The following is a 21594-nucleotide window of genomic DNA, read 5'->3' as shown; positions in this document are numbered from 1 at the left end:
CTTTTTAGGAGGTGAAAAGTGTGTCTTATGGAGCAAAAAATATGGTATGCTATGTGGTTATTGATGGATCTCATAGGTCATTTGCACATCACAGTCATACTTTGGGTTACAGCCGCTTCAGCTTGCATTTTTTTGGGTTGCGGACCGCCGAAACCCGGAAGTACCAGAATGGGTTACTTCCGGGTTACGGCGGTTGCGCATGCGCCGAAGCACCGAATCACAACATGCGCAGACATGGGTTGCGAACGCTGCGGGTTGCGAATGTGCATCCCGCACGGATCACGTTCGCAGCCTGAGCGTCAACTGTGTGTATTTTATCAAAGTGATTGTTGAACTGAAATACAATTAAGACGTATATTAGTAGTGAAATATTGATTAAGCTCTAACTGAAAATGATTTTTAACTCATAGCAAACGTCATAATGCAAATGCATTGGCATTGGGCGATAACAAAAGTTCCTTTCGAAACACAATTTAGAAGGGCTCATCATCTGAAGCCAGCCAGAGCCAACTGCGCTACCAGGCTGGCTCCACTGCTGCCGAAGGGGAACTGGGGACATCCGGCGGTACAGTTCTCCTGCCCCCTTCCCCCTTTGTTTTGACAGATCGGGGGAGGCTCGGGAGTCACGAGTGGGTGGCTGTTGCCCAGGAGGGGCGCAAGGTGGGCAATTTCTCTGCCAGGCAAGGTGCAAAGCCCTTCTTTCGCACCCTGTAAAACCCTTATGAGGAGCGGTCGAGGGAATGTTTAGCCTGGGGAAGAGGAGACTGAGAGTAGACCCAAGAGCCACCCCTCTTTTCCTCCCCACAGCGCTGCCTCCGTTCCAGTCGCCCTGGCGCCGGATCTGCCCCACCAACCGCCTCGTCTTGGTCCTGATGGGCTTCTGCTTCGTCCTGACCCTCTCGGTGGCTCTGCTTGGCGTCCAGAGTGAGTGATGGGCGTCACAGCATTGGGGGAAAGGAAGCGGGGGATTGGGTGCTCAGAGGCCGGCTTCCCCAACCTGGTGCCCTCGGACTCCAGAAATTTGGGGCTGCACCTCGCTAGGGCATGTTGAATTTTTCAGCTTAGGGGGTCCTTAAAAGTTGTGAAATGGCTCAGGAATTCCATTTTGGTTAGATTAATATTACATAATTTAGTTTTGCTTGGTAAGTAAACTGTGGGAAATTGCAGAGAAATCATTAGAAAGGATTGCCACCATATTATTATTATTAATTATTATTATTTAGCATTGCTCGACATTTTCACACAGAGAAAACGTTTGCTCAGTTTGGGAATCAAAATGGTTCCAGGTCGGTCTTCCTGTGCTGATCTATGTACGTGCTTGGTTGGTTATGAACATTTAACATATATCTAAGACCTCAAAAGGGACGCGGGTGGCGCTGTGGGTTAAACCACAGAGCCTAAGACTTGCTGATCGGAAGGTCGGCAGTTCAAATCCCCGCGAGGGGGTGAGCTCCCATTGCTCAGTCCCTGCTCCTGCCAACCTAGCAGTTCGAAAGCACATCAAAGTGCAAGTAGATAAATAGGTACCACTCCGGCAGGAAGGTAAACGGCGTTTGCGTGCGCTGCTCTGGTTGTGCCAGAAGCGGCTTAGTCATGCTGGCCACATGACCCGGAAGCTGTACGCCGGCTCCCTCGGCCAATAAAGCGAGATGAGCGCTGCAACCCCAGAGTCGGCCACAACTGGACCTAACGGTCAGGGGTCCCTTTACATTTACCTAAGACCTCAAAATTCCTATCACACTGTCCTGAATCTCTTGACATTCATTGGATGCCCACATTTCCAGGGGTATGTTTTCGCCTGGCGCCTAAAGACATTTTTGTGTGTGTGTGTCCTCCCTCCTTCCCTTTTCTCTTTTTTGACAAATTAAAAAAGGACCCCTGACCATTAGGTCCAGTCGTGGCCGACTCTGGGGTTGTGGCGCTCATCTCGCTTTACTGGCCGAGGGAGCCAGCATACAGCTTCCGGGTCATGTGGCCAGCAGGACTAAGCCGCTTCTGGCGAACCAGAGCAGGGCACGGAAACGCCGTTTACCTTCCCACCGGAGCGGTACCTATTGATCTACTTGCACTTTGATGTGCTTTCGTACTGCTAGGTGGACAGGAGCAGGGACCGAGCAACGGGAGCTCACCCCGTCATTGCAGGGATTTGAACCACCAACCTTCTGATCAGCAAGTCCTAGGCTCTGTGGTTTAACCCACAGCGCCACCTGTGTCCCTTTTTTGACAAATTAGATGCAGAATGTATCTCTACTGGGTTTCATTCTGGGGTTTTTTAGGGGATGCCCAGCTTTCTCACTAATTAAAAAGTTCCTCTTGAACCTCCGCCCGGCTTCCTCCCATCGCTTCCAATTGCTCTGACCTTAAAGTGCTCCAACCTAGAGGAAGGGATTTCAAAGCTATGAAACTGCCAAAATGGAAAAAAAATTCATTACAGAGCTCGCCTGGGACGCCGCTTTCTTGCTCCCACTGCGCCAATTAATTAACTTAGCCTTGCCAAGACGGTGGTTTTATCATCGCTGTTCCAAAGGCCCCAAAACAGCTTATCTTGCAGACATCGTCCCTCTTAATTGAATTGCCGCCACCTGCGTTTCCACCCCCCCCCTTTCCCAGTAATAAAATTTGCAAAGTCTTGGGAGGCTGGGAGGACAGGGCATTTAAATAAAATAAAATAAAGAAATGCGTCTGCAGGCAAGCTACCTTTCTGGAGACAGGGAGAAGGTTTCCCTCTAGCCCCTTGAATATAGGTCAGTGAGAGATTTTACTTTCTTGGGCTCCATGATCACTGCAGATGGTGACAGCAGCCACAAAATTAAGAGACGCCTGCTTCTTGGGAGAAAAGTGATGGCAAAACTAGACAGCATCTTAAAAAGCAGAGACATCACCTTGCCGACAAAGGTCCGTATAGTTCAAGCTATGGTTTTCCCAGTAGTGATGTATGGAAGTGAGAGCTGGACCATAAAGAAGGCTGATCGCCGAAGAATGGATGCTTTTGAATTCTGGTGCTGGAGGAGACTCTTGAGAGTCCCATGGACTGCAGGAAGATCAAACCTCTCCATTCTGAAGGAAATCAGCCCTGAGTGCTCCCTGGAAGGACAGATCCTGAAGCTGAGGCTCCAAGACTTTGACCACCTCATGAGAAGAGAAGACTCCCTGGAAAAGACCCTGATGTTGGGAAAGATGGGGGGCACAAGGAGAAGGGGACGACAGAGGACGAGATGGTGGGACAGTGTTCTCGAAGCTACCAGCATGAGTTTGACCAAACTGCGGGAGGCAGTGGAAGACAGGAGTGCCTGGCGTGCTCTGGTCCAGGGGGCCAAGAAGAGGCGGACTGGCTGCTGTCACCATCTGCAGTGATCATGGAGCCCAAGAAAGTAAAATCTCTCACTGCCTCCATTTCTTCCCCTTCTATTTGCCAGGAGGTGATGGGCCCAGTGGCCATGATCTTCGTTTTTTTGATGTTGAGCTTCAGACCATATTTTGCACTCTCCTCTTTCACCCTCATTCAAAGGTTCTTTAATTCCTCCTCACTTTCTGCCATCAAGGTTGTGTCATCTGCATATCTGAGGTTGTTGATATTTCTTCCGGCAATCTTAATTCCGGCTTGGGATTCATCCAGCCCAGCCTTTCGCATGATGTCTAATTCTAATTCTATGATTCTGCAATTCTTATGTGTGTAAGAGGGGAGGGGAGTGTGCCAAGCAGGAGACGAGCATGCGCCAAGCGTCCATGTGAAAGGAAAAGAGCCGAGTTCAAATTTTGCTCTTCATCTGCCTCCCACCAGGGGCTCGTTTTAGCGGAGATCAAGGGGCGGCGAAGGAGGCTCTCAAGAGTTTGAACCTGACGGTGAAAGCAGGGCTCAGCAACATCCAAGAGAAGAGTAAGTGAGGGGATGGGAGGAACAGGAGGAGGTGCTGAGCCCCAGTGGTTAGAGCGGATTGCACAGAGACATTGGGCATCCTTTTATTGGTCTGCTGCCTTCCTCCAACCAAAGCCCTTTCGCACTGCATGTCAGCCACCAAAAAGCTCTCCCAGAGCAGCTTGCAAAGGTGGCCTCTGTGCTTCGGCGTCCGATCTGAAAGACGCGACACACAAGGAAAGAGGATTGGGGAGGGAGGAGGCAAGAAGAAGAAGCGCAAACAGGAAGTAGTTTTTCACATCGCCGCTGTGTTTCCGATTCCAGGGAACGACACCAGAACGAAACTGGCCACGCTGGAGAAAACGATGAACGACCAGGTTTCGAAGATGGAGAAAGGTGGGTGGTCTCCTTTTTTAAAAAATCATTTTTATTAATTTTCCAATAAAAAACATCCAATTAATATATCCAATCATAATCCAATTAAAATAAAAAACTAAAATTAAAAAAAGACCAAATTACTATCCAAATTACAATTATTGATTTTTTCGGAGCTCCCCATAGTCTGGACCACCTCTCAGTCCTGCCTCTCCTTGTTGTTTGCATATTTTCCACATCTCGATTTTAACGCTTTAAAATTCTCCGTCCCTGGCGCCACGATTCTCAATCACGTCATATATGCTTTCGTCCGTCGAAAAACAACTTTATTTGTGTCTATATATTTTTCCAATGGCTCCTTTGCCCCTTGCTGGTTCCAACAGGATGCTTTGTAATCTTGGTTGGCGAGGGGCGGGAGGAAAGCACACAGGAGCTCAGACCTTAGGCCTGGCAAACGGACGCTTTGCAAGAGCTGAGCTGCGCTGCTGGGAAGAGCAAAGCGCCCTTTGCTGAACCCGAGCTGCTGTGGCTTCGGATCTCACCGAGAGACCTGCGGCTCCACTGTGCTAGCTTGGGAGTTTGGTGGGGCCAGGGCCGTCTTACCATAGCTGTCAAGCGTCCCTTATTTGGCGGGGCAGTCCCTCATCCCAGCGCCGTGTCCCGCTGCTGTCCCTTATGGATGATGTCCCTTAAATTCCCCGGGTTTCAAAGGAAGCAGCTCCTCTCCCTCCCTCCCTGCCGGCCAGGGAGGAGGGAGGCTCCAGCTGTGTCGCTTGGCTGCGTTGCTCACCCAATAAGGAGTCTGAGAACGACTGGGGGGTGGAGCTTGCATGCCTTGTGCTGATCAAATCGGCCGCGTTGCCTGGGGACTCGCCTTTGCTCAGCGCTTCCCAGCAGAGAGGGGACGGTGGTTTTCCTTGCTGCATCCCCTTTGCCGGGTTGCTGCGCTGTGGGAACCACCGCTTGAGGCTTCGTTTGGCTGCTGGCTGGGCTTTCTGCCTTTGGCTCGGAGGGGCTCAGAAGTCGAACATACCTGTGCTTGGGAAATCCCTTATTTTGGCTGCTGATCCCTTATTTTCAAGGCTGCTGGTCCCTTATTTTCAAATCTGCAAGTTGACCCGGGTGCGGGGCTCTCAGGGGCGCCAGGCTGCGAGTCCGGGGTTGAGATTTGGAGTCTGGGGATTGGGAAGAGTCGACAGCTGCTGCTGAGCCGAGCCCGTCAGAGCACTGCAGCTCTTGCGCGACTGGGATTAGCGCCCAGCGCATGCTGCCCACCTGAAGCACCTGGCTTTGCTCAGCTGCCGCTGTGATAAGAATTTTAAGGTCTTAGATATGTAATAAAGGTAAAGGGGACCCCTGACCATTAGGCCCAGTCCCGAACAACTCTGGGGTTGTGGCGCTCATCTCGCTTTACTGGCCGAGGGAGCCGGCGTACAGCTTCCGGGTCATGTGGCCAGCATGACTAAGCCGCTTCTGGTGAACCAGAGCAGCGCACGGAAACGCCGTTTACCTTCCCGCCGGAGTAGTACCTATTTATCTACTTGCACTTTGAGGTGCTTTCGAACTGCTAGGTTGGCAGGAGCAGGGACTGAGCAACGGGAGCTCACCCCGTCATTGCGGGGATTCGAACCGCCGACCTTCTGATTGGCAAGTCCTAGGCTCAATGGTTTAACCCACAGCGCCACCCGCGTCCCCATAGATATGTAATGCATGTTCATAAATGTACCAAGCAAACACGCACATAAATGTATAAACCACATGTCTGAAAACCCCACAGGAAAAAGTCCGGAACAAATTGACCTCAATTATTTCTCTGCAAGGTCAAAGTGGGAACCCCCCCATTGTCTTTTTCCTTCACAAATCCTGTCTTAAGGGCACATTTAAGGTATGAATAGGGTGTGAGCCTGTGACCTGGCCCAGGAACTAAGTATTTATCATTACAAAAGACTGGCCAGGCTCCCCAGGCTATCCAATCATTAAGCAGGTAACCTGTCAGATAAACAAGGCACTCAGATTTCTGCTGTAGACCGCCTTTTCTGTGATGTAGGTATGATGTATCTGGGGGGTGGTCTTAGGTTACACCCCTTCTGTGATATATGTATGATGTATGTAGGGGTGGTCTTGAGCTCCAGGGCAGGGAATTAAAATGTCTATATTGTTCTGGGTTCCTCCTCCCTGCTGCGTGTGGTGAGTGAGGACCCTGTTGCAACAGATCAATAAAGATCAGGCTTACTAGCTGCTTTGCTTCTCAAAATTCTCTGCTTGGCCTCTGTTATTTTCTCCTACCAACAGGGAACCTACATAAGGACTCTATACGGGCTCTTGGATACCCCATAAGGAAAAAAGGGCAGATTTTTGTTTACAAGCACCGCACCCCGGCACCGCAAATGCTTAAGATGGCCCTGGGTGGGCGCTGGTTTCTTCAGGGTGCTCAGGATTTGGCCAGGAGGAAAGTGTGCAGCTCAGGGGCCCAGCAGCTGCGACTCTCCCTCGCTCCCTTTGCAGAATAAAAAAATTCCTTCCAGTAGCACCTTAAAGACCAACTAAGTTAGTTCTTGGTGTGAGCTTTCGTGTGCATGCACACTTCTTCAGATACACTGAAACAGAAGTTGCCAGATCCTTCTATATAGTGAGAAGGTGGGGAGGGGTATTACTCAGAAGGGTGGTGGGAAAGGGTGATTGGCAGGTAGCTGAGATGAGCCTGTTGACGACTCTTAACGACTCTTAACAACTGCAATAGGTCTTACAGGAAAAGGCAAGGGGTGAGAAGGTGAGAAATGGCTTAGTCATGTATAATGAGATAAGAATCCAATGTCTCTGTTCAGACCAGGTCTCTCCATGGTTTTAAGTTTGGTAATGAGTTGCAATTCAGCAGCTTCTTTTTCCAGTCTATTTCTGAAATTCCTTTGTAGTAAAACAGCTACTTTGAGATCTTGTATAGAATGTCCTGGGAGATTGAAGTGTTCTCCTACTGGTTTCTCTGTTTTGTGATTCTTGATGTCAGATTTATGTCCCTTTGCAGTACGCTCCTTTATCCTCTGTCTTTTCTTCCAGTCAAGAAACAAGTCGAAGGCCAGCTGGACACCTTAAAGCAAGACTCGAGAGCTTTCCGCTGTGAGCTAGTGGAGATGAGAAGCAACGGTAAGGGATCGCACATTAATTCCATCTCCTTTAAATAAAAGGACACATTCCACTCATGTAAAAACACGCTGATTCCTGGACCATCCGCGGGCCGGATTGAGAAGGCGATTGGGCCGGATCCTGCCCCGGGGCCTTAGCTTGCCTCCCCATGCTATACTCTTGGATATCCCATAAGGGGAAAAGGAGCAGTTTTTTCTTACAACAGTGCCAAAAACATTTCCCGCCTCCCACAGAGGTGGGGGGTTATGGGTGCAGCTCTTGCAAGCAGGTACCGTATTTTTCGCTCTATAACACGCACCAGACCATAACACGCACGTAGTTTTTAGAGGAGGAAAACAAGAAAAAAAATATTCTAAACGAAATAGTGGATTTACAGTGGTGCCTCGCAAGACGAAATTAATTCGTTCTGCGCGTTTTTTCGTCTTGCGGTTTTTTCGTCTTGCGAAGCACGGTGTCGGAAAAGTTTTGGAAAAGCTTCAAAAATCACCAAAAACCTCAAAAAAGGCTACCACACCGCGTTCTATGAGTTGCTCCTCGAAGTCAAGTCGCAACTGTATTAACGGTGTTAAGAAAAAGGAAACAAATTGCAAGACGTTTTCGTCTTGCGAAGCAAGCCTATAGGGAAATTCGTCTTGCGAAGCAGCTCAAAAACCGCAAAACCCTTTCGTCGAGCGAGTTTTTCGTCTTGCAAGGCATTCGTCTTGCGGGGCACCACTGTATGATTTTTGTGGTTCATGCTGTGGCCACAGACATGTGATCTGACAGTGAGTTTGGAGTAGCCCAATGCAAAAATCCTGAGGATCCATGTGGACCCATGCTTTGTAACCACGGAGGAGGGAAGGAAGGGGAACCATGGATCCTCTGCTCACGACTGCAGCAGATCCCCCCCTGCCACCCGCAGGCATTCGCTCCATAACACGCACAGACATTTCCCCTTACCTTCTAGGAGGAAAAAAGTGAGTGTTATGGTGCAAAAAAATAGTAACCACTCCCCGAACCTTTCCTCTCCCCTCCACCGTCCGCTATAGGGAGCAAAACCGGGTGCTGCCCAAAAGGCTGGAAGAATTTTGAGGAGAGCTGCTATTGGCTGTCTCAGGACACGGCTTCTTGGAACCAAGCCAAGCTGGACTGCGAGAAGAAAGAGGCACACCTGGTGGTCATCAACTCGCCGCAAGAGAAAGTAGGTGGGGGTGGGGTGGGGTTTTTGGAGGCCTGTCCCAGGGTGGGGGGTGGGGGGTGGGAAAGGGAGTCAGGTCCTTGTGTGTGTAGCAGGAACCCCCCCACCCCAATCATTCTGTTTGTACAAACTTCACACACACTCACACTCACACATTACATACGCTACGCTTCTGTTATAAATTCATAGAAAAATCAACCATACATCGGATTTGCACTGTTCCATTTTTATTTTACTCCATATGACAAGGACTATCAAAGGGGGGTGGCTTGGTTCTGGTCAGCCATAATCCCTTCACCATCCCAGCACATCCACAGGAGCCCTGCCCAGCTGCTATGTCAACCCTGATGATCCCAGACAGAAGACAATCAAAATCACAAAGAACTTGCATATGGGAGTGGATTCAGCATGGACTGGAACAAAGGACAATGTTCAGATCTTCCCTCTGGGGGCAGGAAACTGCAAACCCCCCTCTGTCTCCTGGAAGTGACTCATGGGGGGGGGGGAGGAAGAACCAGCCAGGTGACAAGACACTCAGGTTACCACCACAACTCCTCCCTCAACCCCTCCTTTCTGTAATGTATGCATGATGTTTCTGGGGGTGGGCTTGACCTAGAGGATGGGAATTTCAAAAGTTTTTATAAGGTCTTGCAGACCATCTTTCTGGGTCTTTCCTCTCTCTTGCAAGTGAGGGAAACACCCTGTTGCAACAGTTCAATAAAGGCCAAGCCTACAGGCTGCTGATTTGCTCCAAGTTATCCTGGTTGGTGCCCTCGGATTTTTCCGGTAACATGTGCACCTGGGGTTGTGCCAGTCCTTGAGATGGGCGCGACGGCACTTTTTCCTCTTTGCCGATGGGCCCGCTCTCACTTAGATGAATTCCCCCCACCTCACTGAACAACCCTTTACCCAAAGATTTCTAAAAACATTCCCCTTTATTTAAGTTTGCAACAGCAGCGTGCGCTCGGGCTTGCTTAAGCCTCTGTAATAATCACTCTGGTAATTTCCCCTTTATTCCCTCTTAAAATAGAAGACACGACACAGTCCTTTACAAAAGTATAAAAAGAGTTTACTCACATTCTGTTCGCAATCAGATCCCAGAAGGCAGACTTAAACTTAAGTGAAGTAATAGACATTTGGATTCTATCTTATAAGAAGATAGTCCCTTCCTCCTCTCTTGGCTGGGAGCCAAGAGGGCATCTTTAGCTTAGCAGATGTTGCTTGTTCGATGGAAGAGAGTAAGAGAGAGGTGGCTGCCCCTGCCCTGTGCTTTTATCATTACCTGCACAGGTGAGGCCACACCCACCTCTAGTCACCTGCGGAGGAAGTCTGTCCCAGGAAGTTTACCTGCTGGCTGGACAAACATCCCTCCCCATGTCTAAACATGTACACTCTAGGAATGTTGTAATTGACTGCTCTTGTGTTTCACATCCCACAAAAAATATCATACCTAATCACAGAAGGAAGCGGTCTACAGCGGAAATCCTGTCTGCCAGGATACCTGATAATGGTCCCTGATTGATTTACCTGGGCAGCCTGGCCATTCTTTTGTGATGGTTAATGCTTTAATTCCTGAATCTAGGCTCACCCTATTCAGACACAAATAAGCCTGTACTGTGTCCAGTTCTGGGCACCACAGTTCAAGAAGGACACTGACAAACTGGAACGTGTCCAGAGGAGGGCAACCAAAATGGTCAAAGGCCTGGAAACGATGCCTTATGAGGAACGGCTAAGGGAGTTGGGCATGTTTAGCCTGGAGGAGGTTAAGAGGTTAAGGGGTGATATGATAGCCATGTTCAAATATATAAAAGGATGTCACATAGAGGAGGGAGAAAGGTTGTTTTCTGCTGCTCCAGAGAAGCGGACACGGAGCAATGGATCCAAACTACAAGAAAGAAGATTCCACCTAAACATTAGGAAGAACTTCCTGACAGTAAGAGCTGTTTGACAGTGGAATTTGCTGCCCAGGAGTGTGGTGGAGTCTCCTCCTTTGGAGGTCTTTAAGCAGAGGCTTGACAACCATATGTCAGGAGTGCTCTGATGGTGTTTCCTGCTTGGCAGGGGGTTGGACTCGATGGCCCTTGTGGTCTCTTCCAACTGTAGGATTCTAGGATTCTAAGCCCTTAACACAGGTAGGCAAAAGACGATGGAGTCGTCCGCGACTGGACCTAATGGTCAGGGGTAGCTTTATCTTTACTTTTTATTCTCCTGTGATGTAAGTCGTGGGCCCCGCCTGCTGGCCTGCTCCCTAAAATATCACAGGTTTGCTCCTTTCTATATATAGGGTGCCTACATTCTGCACGTTCAAACGGCTTGAGGTACCTATGAGGTCCATAAATGACCATATGGCATATATTCAACACCAAAAAAAACACAGCGTCAATTTGTTGTTGGCAAAGGACAGCTGGACATAGAAAGGGCCCCATGACCTTCAGTGGCTTAGGGCTTCGTCAAACCCAAATCCGGCCCTGTTCTCGCTAATAAAGGGTTAACTCTGACTTTGAACGGTGTGATTTATTGCCTGCTTGCTCCTTGACATGCAGCGACGTTTCTCCCCCCCCCACCCAGAGATTCGTGAGTCAGCGCTGGAGGTCCGGTGACATGTGGATCGGCCTGACGGACGTCACGGGAGTCTGGAAGTGGGTGGACGGGACTTCTTACATGCTCCAGCAAGAGTGAGTTTGATGCCCCATGCACAGACGCGGCTGTTTCCCACTCCACCCAACCCTCTGCAGCGCTGTCATCGCAGCTAAAGAAATCCCCCCAAAAGCAAGGACGAATTGCGTCCCAAAAGCAAGGAATGATTGGACTCTGATTAATAAAATACACATAAGGCTTGACCAGCAAGACTCTGGGAGAAAGTGCCAATAATACTAATAATACTAATACTAATAATTTATTATTTATACCCCGCCCATCTGGCTGGGTTTCCCTAGCCACTCTGGTCGGCTTCCAACAAAATATTAAAATACAGTAATGCATCAAATATTAAAAGCTTCCCTAAACAGGGCTGCCTTCAGATGTCTTCTAAAAGTTTGGTAGTTATTTTTCTCTTTGACATCTGGTGGGATGGAGTTCCACAGGGCGGGCGCCACCACCGAGAAGGCCCTCTGCCTGGTTCCCTGTAACTTGGCTTCTCACAGTGAGGGAAACGCCAGAAGGCCCTCGGAGCTGGACGATGGGGGTGGAGACGCTCCTTCAGGTCTACTGGGCCTTTGAGGCCGTTTAAGGCTTTCAAGGTCAGCACCAACACTTTGAATTGTGCTCGGAAACGCCAAAGATAACATTCAATTTTTAATCTTTGTTGGAAGCCACCCAGAGTGGCTGGGGAAACCCAGCCAGATGGGCTGGGTACAAATAAATTATTATTATTATTATTATTATTATTATTATTATTATTATTATTATTATTATTATCACTTCTGCAGCACACCAATCTAGCATATGGCGGCTATTCCCAGCTCTGTGCTTTATGGCAAAGTTGCAGCAACAGGGGATGATTCCCATTCTGCCAGTTTATATACCTTCTCCTGTCGGGCTGTGTTCCTGCAGCTGGAGACGATGCCCTCCTGGATAAGTCCTCTGCTCTTTACTTTTCATTCTGTCTCTGCCTCTGGTTCAGAAGAGGCTGGGTAGCGCCTGGTCCTACACTTTCCTGGCCTGCCTCTTCTTCCAACCCCTCCACCCTCCCGCTCTGAAACAATTCAAGAAGGACACTGACCAACTGGAACGTGTCCAGAGGAGGGCAACCAAAATGGTCAAAGGCCTGGAAACGATGCCTTATGAGGAACGGCTAAGGGAGCTGGGCATGTTTAGCCTGGAGAAGAGGAGGTTAAGGGGGGATATGATAGCCATGTTCAAAGATATAAAAGGATGTCACATAGAGGAGGGAGAAAGGTTGTTTTCTGGTGCTCCAGAGAAGCGGACACGGAGCAATGGATCCAAACGACAAGAAAGAAGATTCCACCTAAACATTAGGAAGAACTTCCTGACAGTAAGAGCTGTTTGACAGTGGAATTTGCTGCCAAGGAGTGTGGTGGAGTCTCCTACTTTGGAGGTCTTTAAGCAGAGGCTTGACAGCCATATGTCAGGAGTGCTCTGATGGTGTTTCCTGCTTGGCAGGGGGTTGGACTCGATGGCCCTTGTGGTCTCTTCCAACTCTAGGATTCTATGATTCTATTCTATGATTCTATGATTCCCCCAACCCCTGATTCTTGCCTCCTGGCCAGCGCAGTTCCCCATAAACCACCGCCCCTCTCTCCCCAGTCAGACTCCAGCCCCCTGCCCTAACGCACACTATCCTCAGCATCCTGCCTCAGGGGTCAGCTTATGTTCAGAAAGAAAGAAAGAAAGAAAGAAAGAAAGAAAGAAAGAAGAAAGAAGGACTATATCTCACTTTTACAGAGTGTTCCAAGAAAGGCAATTTGCATTGTGCGTTTAAATTCTGGATGCGGAGATTTTAACGCCCGTGTAATTTATTCTCATGCTCGTAAGCTGCTTAGACTGTTTTGGCACTAATAATTAATGCCGGAATCCTTCTGTCTCAGGAGAAAATGAATTTGTGTACTTGTGGGGGTGAAGTCTCGTACCTATGGGGCCGCCTCTCCTGGTATGTCCCACGGAGGACCTTATGGCCTTCAACTAAAAACATCTTGGAGGTCCCGGGCCACAGGGAGGTTAGGCTGGCCTCAACCGGAGCCAGGGCCTTTTCGGCCGTGGCCCCGACTTGGTGGAATGCTCTGTCACAAGAGGCTGCGTTCAGATGTCTTCTGAATGTAAAGTAGTTGTTTATCTCTGACATCTGAAGGGAGGGCGTTCCACAGGGCAGGTGCCACCACCGAGAAGGCCCTCTGCCTGGTTCCCTGTAACTTTACTTCTCGCAATGAGGGAACTGCCAGAAGGCCCTCGGAGCCGGACCTCAGCATCCGGGCAGAATGATGGGGGTGGAGATGCTCCTTCAGGTATACTGGGCCTTTGAGGCCGTTTAGGGCTTTCAAGGTCAGCACCAACACTTGTGAATTGTGCTCGGAAACGTACTGGGAGCCAATGTAGGTCTTTCAAGACCAGTGTTATGTGGTCCCGGCGGCCGCCCCCAGTCACCTGTCTAGCTGCCGCATTCTGGATTAGTTGCAGTTTCCGGGCCACCTTCAAAGGTAGCCCCACGTAGAGCGCATTGCAGTAGTCCAAGCTGGACTGTAAAACTCTGCTATGTAAAAGAACTTGCTAGCACAAGTTAAAGGTAAAGGTAAAGGGACCCCTGACCATTAGGTCCAGTCATGGACGACTCTGGGGTTGCGGCGCTCATCTCATTTTACTGGCCAAGGGAGCCGGCTTACAGCTTCCGGGCCATGTGGCCAGCATGACTAAACCGCTTCTGGCGAACCAGAGCAGCACACGGAAACGCTGTTCACCTTCCCACCGGAGTGGTACCTCTTTATCTACTTGCACTGGTGTGCTTTTGAACTGCTAGGTTGGCAGGAGCAGGGACCGAGCAACGGGAGCTCACCCCGTCATTGCGGGGATTCGAACCGCCAACCTTCTGATCGGCAAGCCCTAGGCTCTGTGGTTTAACCCACAGCGCCACCCGCGTCCCTAGCACACGTTAGGAAGAATAGTAATAAACAATATATCCTCTCTTGCCTTCCTGAACATTCCCACACAGAGATCCTTTACCTTTACCTTTTCCCCCCTAAATCGGAGAACAACATCTCTATAGTATCGTGTATTTTATAGTATAGTGTATTTTAAAATGGGGTTTCAGAGTTTTTAGGGGTTTTTGAATGTTTTATGTAGTTTTTCAATTTCATTGTTCTGTATGGGACAATGACAATAAAGATATCGTATCGTATTGTATATCATATATCGTAACGTCGATATAACGACGCATTAAATGTCTTCCCCATCCCTCCTTTCAAGAACACTGCAAATGATGGATTTTTCCGTTCTGTTGTTTTAGGGACTGGGCTGAAGGTCAGCCGGACCACTGGTACGGCCACGGACTGGGAGGCGGAGAGGACTGTGTCCAGGCTCTTTCCAACGGCCTTTGGAATGACAACCACTGCTCTCGCCGGTTCTCTTGGATGTGCGAAATGGAGCTGGGCCTCTAGAGGAAACGGGAAGGAATTTGGTACCTTTATGCACATGTGGTGGTACTGCACCAAGATAAGAGAATTTGGGGACATAACATACAATGAACTCAAAAAGATCTTCAAATTCTCGTTTCGAAAAAACACACACACCCTGAAGCCTTTTTTTAGGTATTATGTCCACTGATCTACAAAAAACCCCCACAGAACCCCCTTTATGTATGCAGCCACAGCGGCAAGGATTTTGATAGCAGAAAAATTGGAAAGGCGATTTCATCTATACAAAAACTGATTGGCAAGCAAAGACGATAGAATATTCGGAACTTGCAAGGATGACTGGGAGAATAAGAGGAAATTCCGGCCGGAAATTTAGTAAAGATTGGATAACGTTTAAAGAATGTCTTTAAAAGTACTGTAATTACACAAATCTCCTGAAAGATTAGGACTGGAGATTAGGATTGGAGTTTAAGGAAATTATAAAGTGAAAATTTCTACTGATAATTAATGGGAAAGAATAATAAAAATGAAGTTGCCTATAGACTAGTAAGATATAAAAAGCCCAATGAGGTGAATTGGAAGTTAAAGGGTACATAATGTCAAATGACGTGTTGTTAGTCAGTGTCTATGGTCTGTTTATGTTGTCTGTCGTTTTGTTTATGTTCTATGTAAATTGTTTTGTAATAAAGAATCTTTAAATATAAATGAATAGAGGAAACAGGAAGGTTCCCTCCACAAAACCCAGTTCTGTCACTCTGACACGGAGAGTTCCATACAAGTGATTTCTTTTCTAGTTGTATTTATGCTCTTTTTTGGAAATCATTTCAAATACAAAATTTAAACAAGCCAAATACATCTCAATCTCTGAATCTCAATACTTCCCCCACCCTCCGTGGATCTCAACTTTTATAACTGCATATTATTCCATAATCTATATTTTATATCAATCCATATTATCCATGGTAATTGTTATACTACAAGGGAAATTAAAATCCTGCTAGTGTTTCCATCTGCTTGCAGGGGTCTCAATAATAATAATAATAATAATAATAATAATAATAATAATAATAATAATAATTTTTTATTTATACCCCGCCCTTCCCGGTTCAAAAACCGGGCTCAGGGCGGCTAACAACAAATTTAAAACACTTAATTATAAAAGCAGCATAAAATACAGTATAAAAACATGAATGACAATAAAATTCAAAAATCAGTTCAGGGGAAATAAGCATTAGATAATCCCCAGGGCTAGCTGGTGAGGAGACCAGGGGAGAATTAGCTGTGGGATCCCAGAGCGAGTGATCTTCATAAAAAGGGAAGGAAGAGGAATAAAAGATCAGGCTGGATCCGAATTAAAGGCCAGGTGGAATAGCTCTGTCTTACAGGCCCTGCGGAAGGAGGTTAAATCCCGCAGGGCCCTGGTCTCTTGGGACAGAGCATTCCACCAGGTCGGAGCCACCACTGAGAAGGCCCTGGCCCTGGTGGAGGATAATCTGACTTCCTTAGGGCCCGGGACCTGTAATCTATAATTATTCATGGACCTTAAGGTCCTCGGCTTGTAATTTTTTCCCATTTTTATTAAAAGTTCTGGTCTTCTTGTTTCCTGAGTTTTCCAGTCACCTTTGTAGTTCATCAGCTTCACTTGACATTCCTCTCTTGCCATTCTTCTTTCCATCTCTGGGCTAGTAGCTGTTGTCCCATACATAAAAAGTCCTTTCTGCTCCTTTGGTATATCGGTACCTATAATTCCTAATAAAAAAAGCTTCTGGTTTTTTAACAGTTTATTTCATTTTTTAAAAAATTCATTTCATTATATATCATCTCCCAGAAAGCTTTAATTACCTTACGCCAGGCATAGGCAAAGTCCAGCCCTCCAGATGTTCGGGACTACAATTCCCATCATCCCTGACTGCTGGTCCTGTGAGCTAGGGATGATGGGAATTGTAGTCCCAAACATCTGGAGTTTGCCTATGCCTGCCTTACACGACCACCACATATGATAAAAGGTACATTCCTTTTTCTTTACATTTGATTTATTTATGCTTCCATGCCGCAAACAACCACTTTTTCCTCCTTTAAGTTCCTCCTTGCCGGTCACCTTGCCTTTGATTGATCACCCTACTACTCCTCATTGTAACTGAAGATGGAGAAGTCATGGTTGGCTTTTATACGGCTTAGGACCCATGTACCTACGGGACCTGGTATGCCCCACGGAGGACCTTATGGTCTTCAAATAAAAACATCCTGGAGGTCCCAGGCCACAGGGAGGTTAGGCTGGCCTCAACCAGAGCCAGGGCCTTTTTGGCTGTGGCCCCGATCTGGTGGAACGCTCTGTCACAAGAGACCAGGGCCCTGTGGGACTTGACATCTTTCCGCAAGACAGAGCTGTTCCACCAAGCCTTTGGCAAGGGCACAGTCTGACCCCCTCCTCACAGATGGCCCAATGGTTGCCATTAATTTGATTCTGAATTGATTTTAGAATGAATTGATTTTAGAATGTATCTCAATTAATTGATTGTGATTTTATGTAAACTGTCTTACTTTTATTGTTGTTAGCCGCTCTGAGCCTGGCTTCGGCTGGGGAGGGGGGAGGGATATAAATAAAACTTTATTATTAGTATTAGTATTATTTATAGCCCGCCCTCCCCAGCCAAGACCAGGCTCAGGGCGGCTAACACCAGCTATAAAAACAATTGATTAAAATACAACTTAAAAACAAGATTAAAGAACAACATTAAAATGCAGCCTCATTCTGTAGAAACACAAATCAAATCATATAAAGTGCCTGGAAGTTGTAGTTCTTGTCGAAATCTCAAATTACATGTAATTCCCCCCACATTTTCGCCCTGCCCCAGAATGAGTTGTGTTAAAATTGTTATTTCTTTTTTTTACTGAGTTGCAGCTACTGCCAAGATCATATGCGAAACCAATTCTTTTGACAAAATTCCGCGTCATCGAAAATACCCATTCATTTTGTACCGTCAGCGATTGCTTCTTTAGTGAGATTTGCCGTTTCTGCTAGAATTAAATTGGACCTGGCCGCCATTGGCCGCCTGCATTTCCTGGCCCGCTATTGGCCGAGGGGCTTGCGCGTGTCATGGAATGTTCATGGGCTTTCCGACTGGGGAAGATTCACACAAGACCAATGCGATCCTGTGCATTCACCATTAGGCAGAGACCTGACTTTCCCTCATCCCTTTTAATACATAAAACTGAAAGTATATCTTGTTGTGAAGACAGAATAACAGAGATGAGGCAGGTCTGAGGCCCCGGCCCCAAGGGCGGAAAATCTGCAAGTTGTGAACCTAAATAAATGCTTTTTTTAAATCTTACAACCAAGTTCTGTTTGATTTTATGCAAATAGATAAATGAAAATAAACAAACCTATGGTTATACAGGAAATCAACTGTATCTTTTACGAAAACAAATAAAGCATGATGAGATTATCTTCCAAAAGGAATGTTTGTTTGCCTTTCTTCATACATGGGTCAGTTGCCTTTATTGTATCTACTCATAAGAATATTTATAAACTGTCATTAAAAATAATGTTGTAAGGAAAAAACAAACTACTCCTTTTCCCTTATGGGGTACCCGAGAGCCCGTGAAGAGTCCTTACGTAGGTTCCCTATCGGCAGGAAAAAATAACAGAGGCCAACCAGAGAATATTGAGAAGCAAAGCAGCTCGTAAGCCTGATCTTTATTGATCTGTTGCGACAGGGTGCTCCGCTCACCTGCAGGATAAGAGGAGGAACCCAGAACCCAGGTGTGTCCATCCTTATATAGACATTTTAAATTCCCTGCCCTGGAGTCCAAGACCACCCCCAGAAACATCATACATACATCACAGAAAAGGCGGTCTACAGCAGAAATCTGAGCGCATTGTTTATCTCCTGTCTTTGTTTACCTCCTGTCTGGCAAGCTACCTGCTAATGGTCACTTGATTGGATACCCTGAGGAGCCTGGCCAGTCTTTTGTAATGATAAATACTTAGTTCCTGAGCCAGGTCATAGGCTCACCCTGTTCATACACAGACATACCCTTAAGACAGGATTTGTGAAGGAGGAGACAATGGGGAGGCTTTTCCATTTTCCTTTGACTTTGCAGAGAAAACATTTGGTCAGTTTGGGAATCAAAAATGGTTTCTGGTCGGTCTTCCTGTGCTGATCTATGTACGTGTTTGGTTGGTACATTTATGAACATTGAACATATATCTAAGACCTCAAAATTCCTATCACAGAACAGAATGCTGGACTAGATTGGCCCCTGGTCCAATCCTGCAGCTTCTGGGCTTCCTTCTGGAAGCTGGCGGGAGTCGTAGTCCCAAATGTTTCTAGGGTGCCAGCTTGGAAATGGGGGCCACCCTACAAATGGTCAAGCGTCTGGGTTTGTATCCTGTCTTGACCACCCCTCCCAGACCACCCCCACGGCTGTGTTCATCCCTTTGGCCTTGCTGCTTTCCTGGGGGGGGGGGGAGCAGGATCCCATCTCAGGGGGTTGTAAACAAAATCTGCCCTTTCTTCCCTTATGGGGTATCCAAGAGCCCATATAGAGTCCTTATGTGGGTTCCCTGTTGGTAAGAGAAAAGAACAGAGGCCAACCAGAGAATATTGAGAAGCAAAGCAGCTAGTAAGCCTGATCTTTATTGATCTGTTGCAACAGGGTGCTCCCCTCACACGCAGGAGGACGGAGGAGGACCCAGAAGAAAGGTGTGCCTGCCCTTATAGAATAATAGAATCATAGAATCCTAGAATCCTAGAGTTGGAAGAGACCCCAAGGGCCATCGAGTCCAACCCCCTGCCAAGCAGGAAACACCATCAGAGCACTCCTGACATATGGTTGTCAAGCCTCTGCTTAAAGACCTCCAAAGCAGGAGACTCCACCACACTCCTTGGCAGCCAATTCCACTGTCAAACAGCTCTTACTGTCAGGAAGTTCTTCCTAATGTTTAGGTGGAATCTTCTTTCTTGTAGTTTGGATCCATTGCTCCGTGTCCGCTTCTCTGGAGCAGCAGAAAACAACCTCTCTCCCTCCTCTATGTGACATCCTTTTATATATTTGAACATGGCTATCATATCACCCCTTAACCTCCTCTTCTCCAGGCTAAACATGCCCAGCTCCCTTAGCCGTTCCTCATAAGGCATCGTTTCCAGGCCTTGGACCATTTTGGTTGCCCTCCTCTGGACACGTTCCAGTTGGTCAGTGTCCTTCTTGAATTGTGGTGCCCAGAACTGGACACAGTACTCCAGGTGAGGTCTGACCAGAGCAGAATACAGTGGCACTAGTACTTCCCTTGATCTAGATGCTATACTCCTATTGATGCAGCCCAGAATTGCATTGGCTTTTTTAGCTGCCGCGTCACACTGTTGGCTCATGTCAAGTTTGTGGTCAACCAAGACTCCTAGATCCTTTTCACATGTACTGCTCTCAAGCCAGGTGTCACCCATCTTGTATTTGTGCCTCTCATTTTTTTTGCCCAAGTGCAATACTTTACATTTCTCCCTGTTAAAATTCATCTTGTTTGTTTTGGCCCAGTTCTCTAATCTGTCAAGGTCGTTTTGAAGTGTGATCCTGTCCTCTGGGGTGTTAGCCACCCCTCCCAGTTTGGTGTCATCTGCAAATTTGATCAGGATATAGACATTTTAAATTGCCTTCCCTGGAGCTCAAGACCACATCATACATGGATCGCAGAAGGGGTGTATCCCAAGACCACCCTCCACAAACATCATACCTACATCACAGAAAAGGCGGTCTACAACAGAAATCCGAGTGCCTTGTTTTTAGCCTGTCTGCCAGGTTATCTGATAATGCCTTATCTGATTGCCTTTCCTGGTAGTCTGCCCATTCCTTTGAGATGGTGATTACCCAATTCCTGAGACAATGGGAAGGTTCCCTCACCCCCTCCTTCCTTGCAGAGAAAACATTTGGTCAGTTGGGGAGTCAAAATGGTTTCAGGGTGGTCTTCCTATGCTTCTCCAGACATTGGTCCATTTATGAACATTTGTTTTATATATAAGACCTTAAATTTTTATTACAAGGGCAGAGGGGGTCAGTCCACCACCCCTCAGACCATGTGGGGGGGGCAGACTATATTTTTGGGGGGGAAATGAATGAATTCCTGTGCCCCACAAATAACCCAGAGATGCATTTTAAATAAAAGGACACATTCTACTCATGTAAAAACACGCTGATTCCCGGACCGTCTGCAGGCCGGATTTAGAGGGCGATAGGGCTGGATCCGGCCCCCGGGTCTTAGGTTGCCTACCCCTGTTCTATACCAATTGACTATATTGTCTTGGTTTGTTGCTACGCTTTGAGCTTCTATTATTGCAGGATTGGGGCTAATGAAAACCTCGTTTGCCTCAGTAACATTGATTGACTACCTTCTCTAATTTTGTTCATAATAAATATTGATTTGTTTTATCAGTTGTATCTCCGCCATATGTTCTTTATTCAAGAACTGTGAAACAATACAGGCTATATACCGTATTTTTCGCCCTATAACACGCACCAGACCATAACACACACGTAGTTTTTAGAGGAGGAAAACAAGAAAAAAATATTCTAAACGAAATAGTGGATATATGATTTTTGTGGTTCATGCTGTGGCCACAGACATGTGATCTGACAGTGAGTTTGGAGTAGCCCAATGCAAAAATCCTGAGGATCCATGTGGATCCATGCTTTGTAACCACGGAGGAGGGAAGGAAGGGGAACCATGGATCCTCTGCTCACGACTGCAGCAGATCCCCCCCGCCACCCGCAGGCATTCGCTCCATAACACGCACAGACATTTCCCCTTACTTTCTAGGAGGAAAAAAGTGAGTGTTATGGTGCAAAAAATACGGTACGTTGTTAGAACATTATTAGCCATGCTTAAGTTGGCCTGTGTATTGTGGCTCAGGGTCCAGGGCTCGCTGTGTTGGAGTCAGCAAAAGGATTTCTCCCTTCCCCGCAGCCGGAAA

General features: G+C 47.3%; 1 protein-coding gene and 1 long non-coding RNA gene across 4 annotated transcripts in view; both read left to right on the top strand.

Annotated features, from left to right (window-relative positions):
* The window catches only part of LOC308572174 (asialoglycoprotein receptor 1-like), a 34844-nt gene extending 19361 nt beyond the window's left edge, over nt 1-15483 (top strand). For all 3 annotated transcript variants that reach the window (XM_081168140.1, XM_081168142.1, XM_081168141.1), the window contains exons 4-10: nt 808-924; nt 3782-3877; nt 4181-4252; nt 7286-7372; nt 8401-8552; nt 11118-11224; nt 14506-15483. In XM_081168140.1, coding sequence (XP_081024266.1) covers nt 808-924; nt 3782-3877; nt 4181-4252; nt 7286-7372; nt 8401-8552; nt 11118-11224; nt 14506-14656 — 782 coding nt within the window. In that variant the 3' untranslated portion in view covers nt 14657-15483. The remainder of the gene's footprint in view (nt 1-807; nt 925-3781; nt 3878-4180; nt 4253-7285; nt 7373-8400; nt 8553-11117; nt 11225-14505) is intronic.
* Nucleotides 1-18088, top strand: part of LOC308572336 — a 72143-nt gene extending 54055 nt beyond the window's left edge. The window contains exon 2 of the long non-coding RNA XR_014001730.1: nt 16580-18088. This is a non-coding gene — a long non-coding RNA (uncharacterized lncRNA). The remainder of the gene's footprint in view (nt 1-16579) is intronic.
* Nucleotides 18089-21594: the final 3506 nt, after the last annotated feature.

This window comes from Podarcis bocagei (assembly GCF_964188305.1).
Source record: "Podarcis bocagei genome assembly, chromosome: 13".
NCBI classification, from domain to species: Eukaryota; Metazoa; Chordata; class Lepidosauria; order Squamata; family Lacertidae; genus Podarcis; species Podarcis bocagei.
The sequence above is the reverse complement of the archived record's forward strand: the minus strand, read 5'-3'. Positions and strand labels throughout refer to the sequence as shown.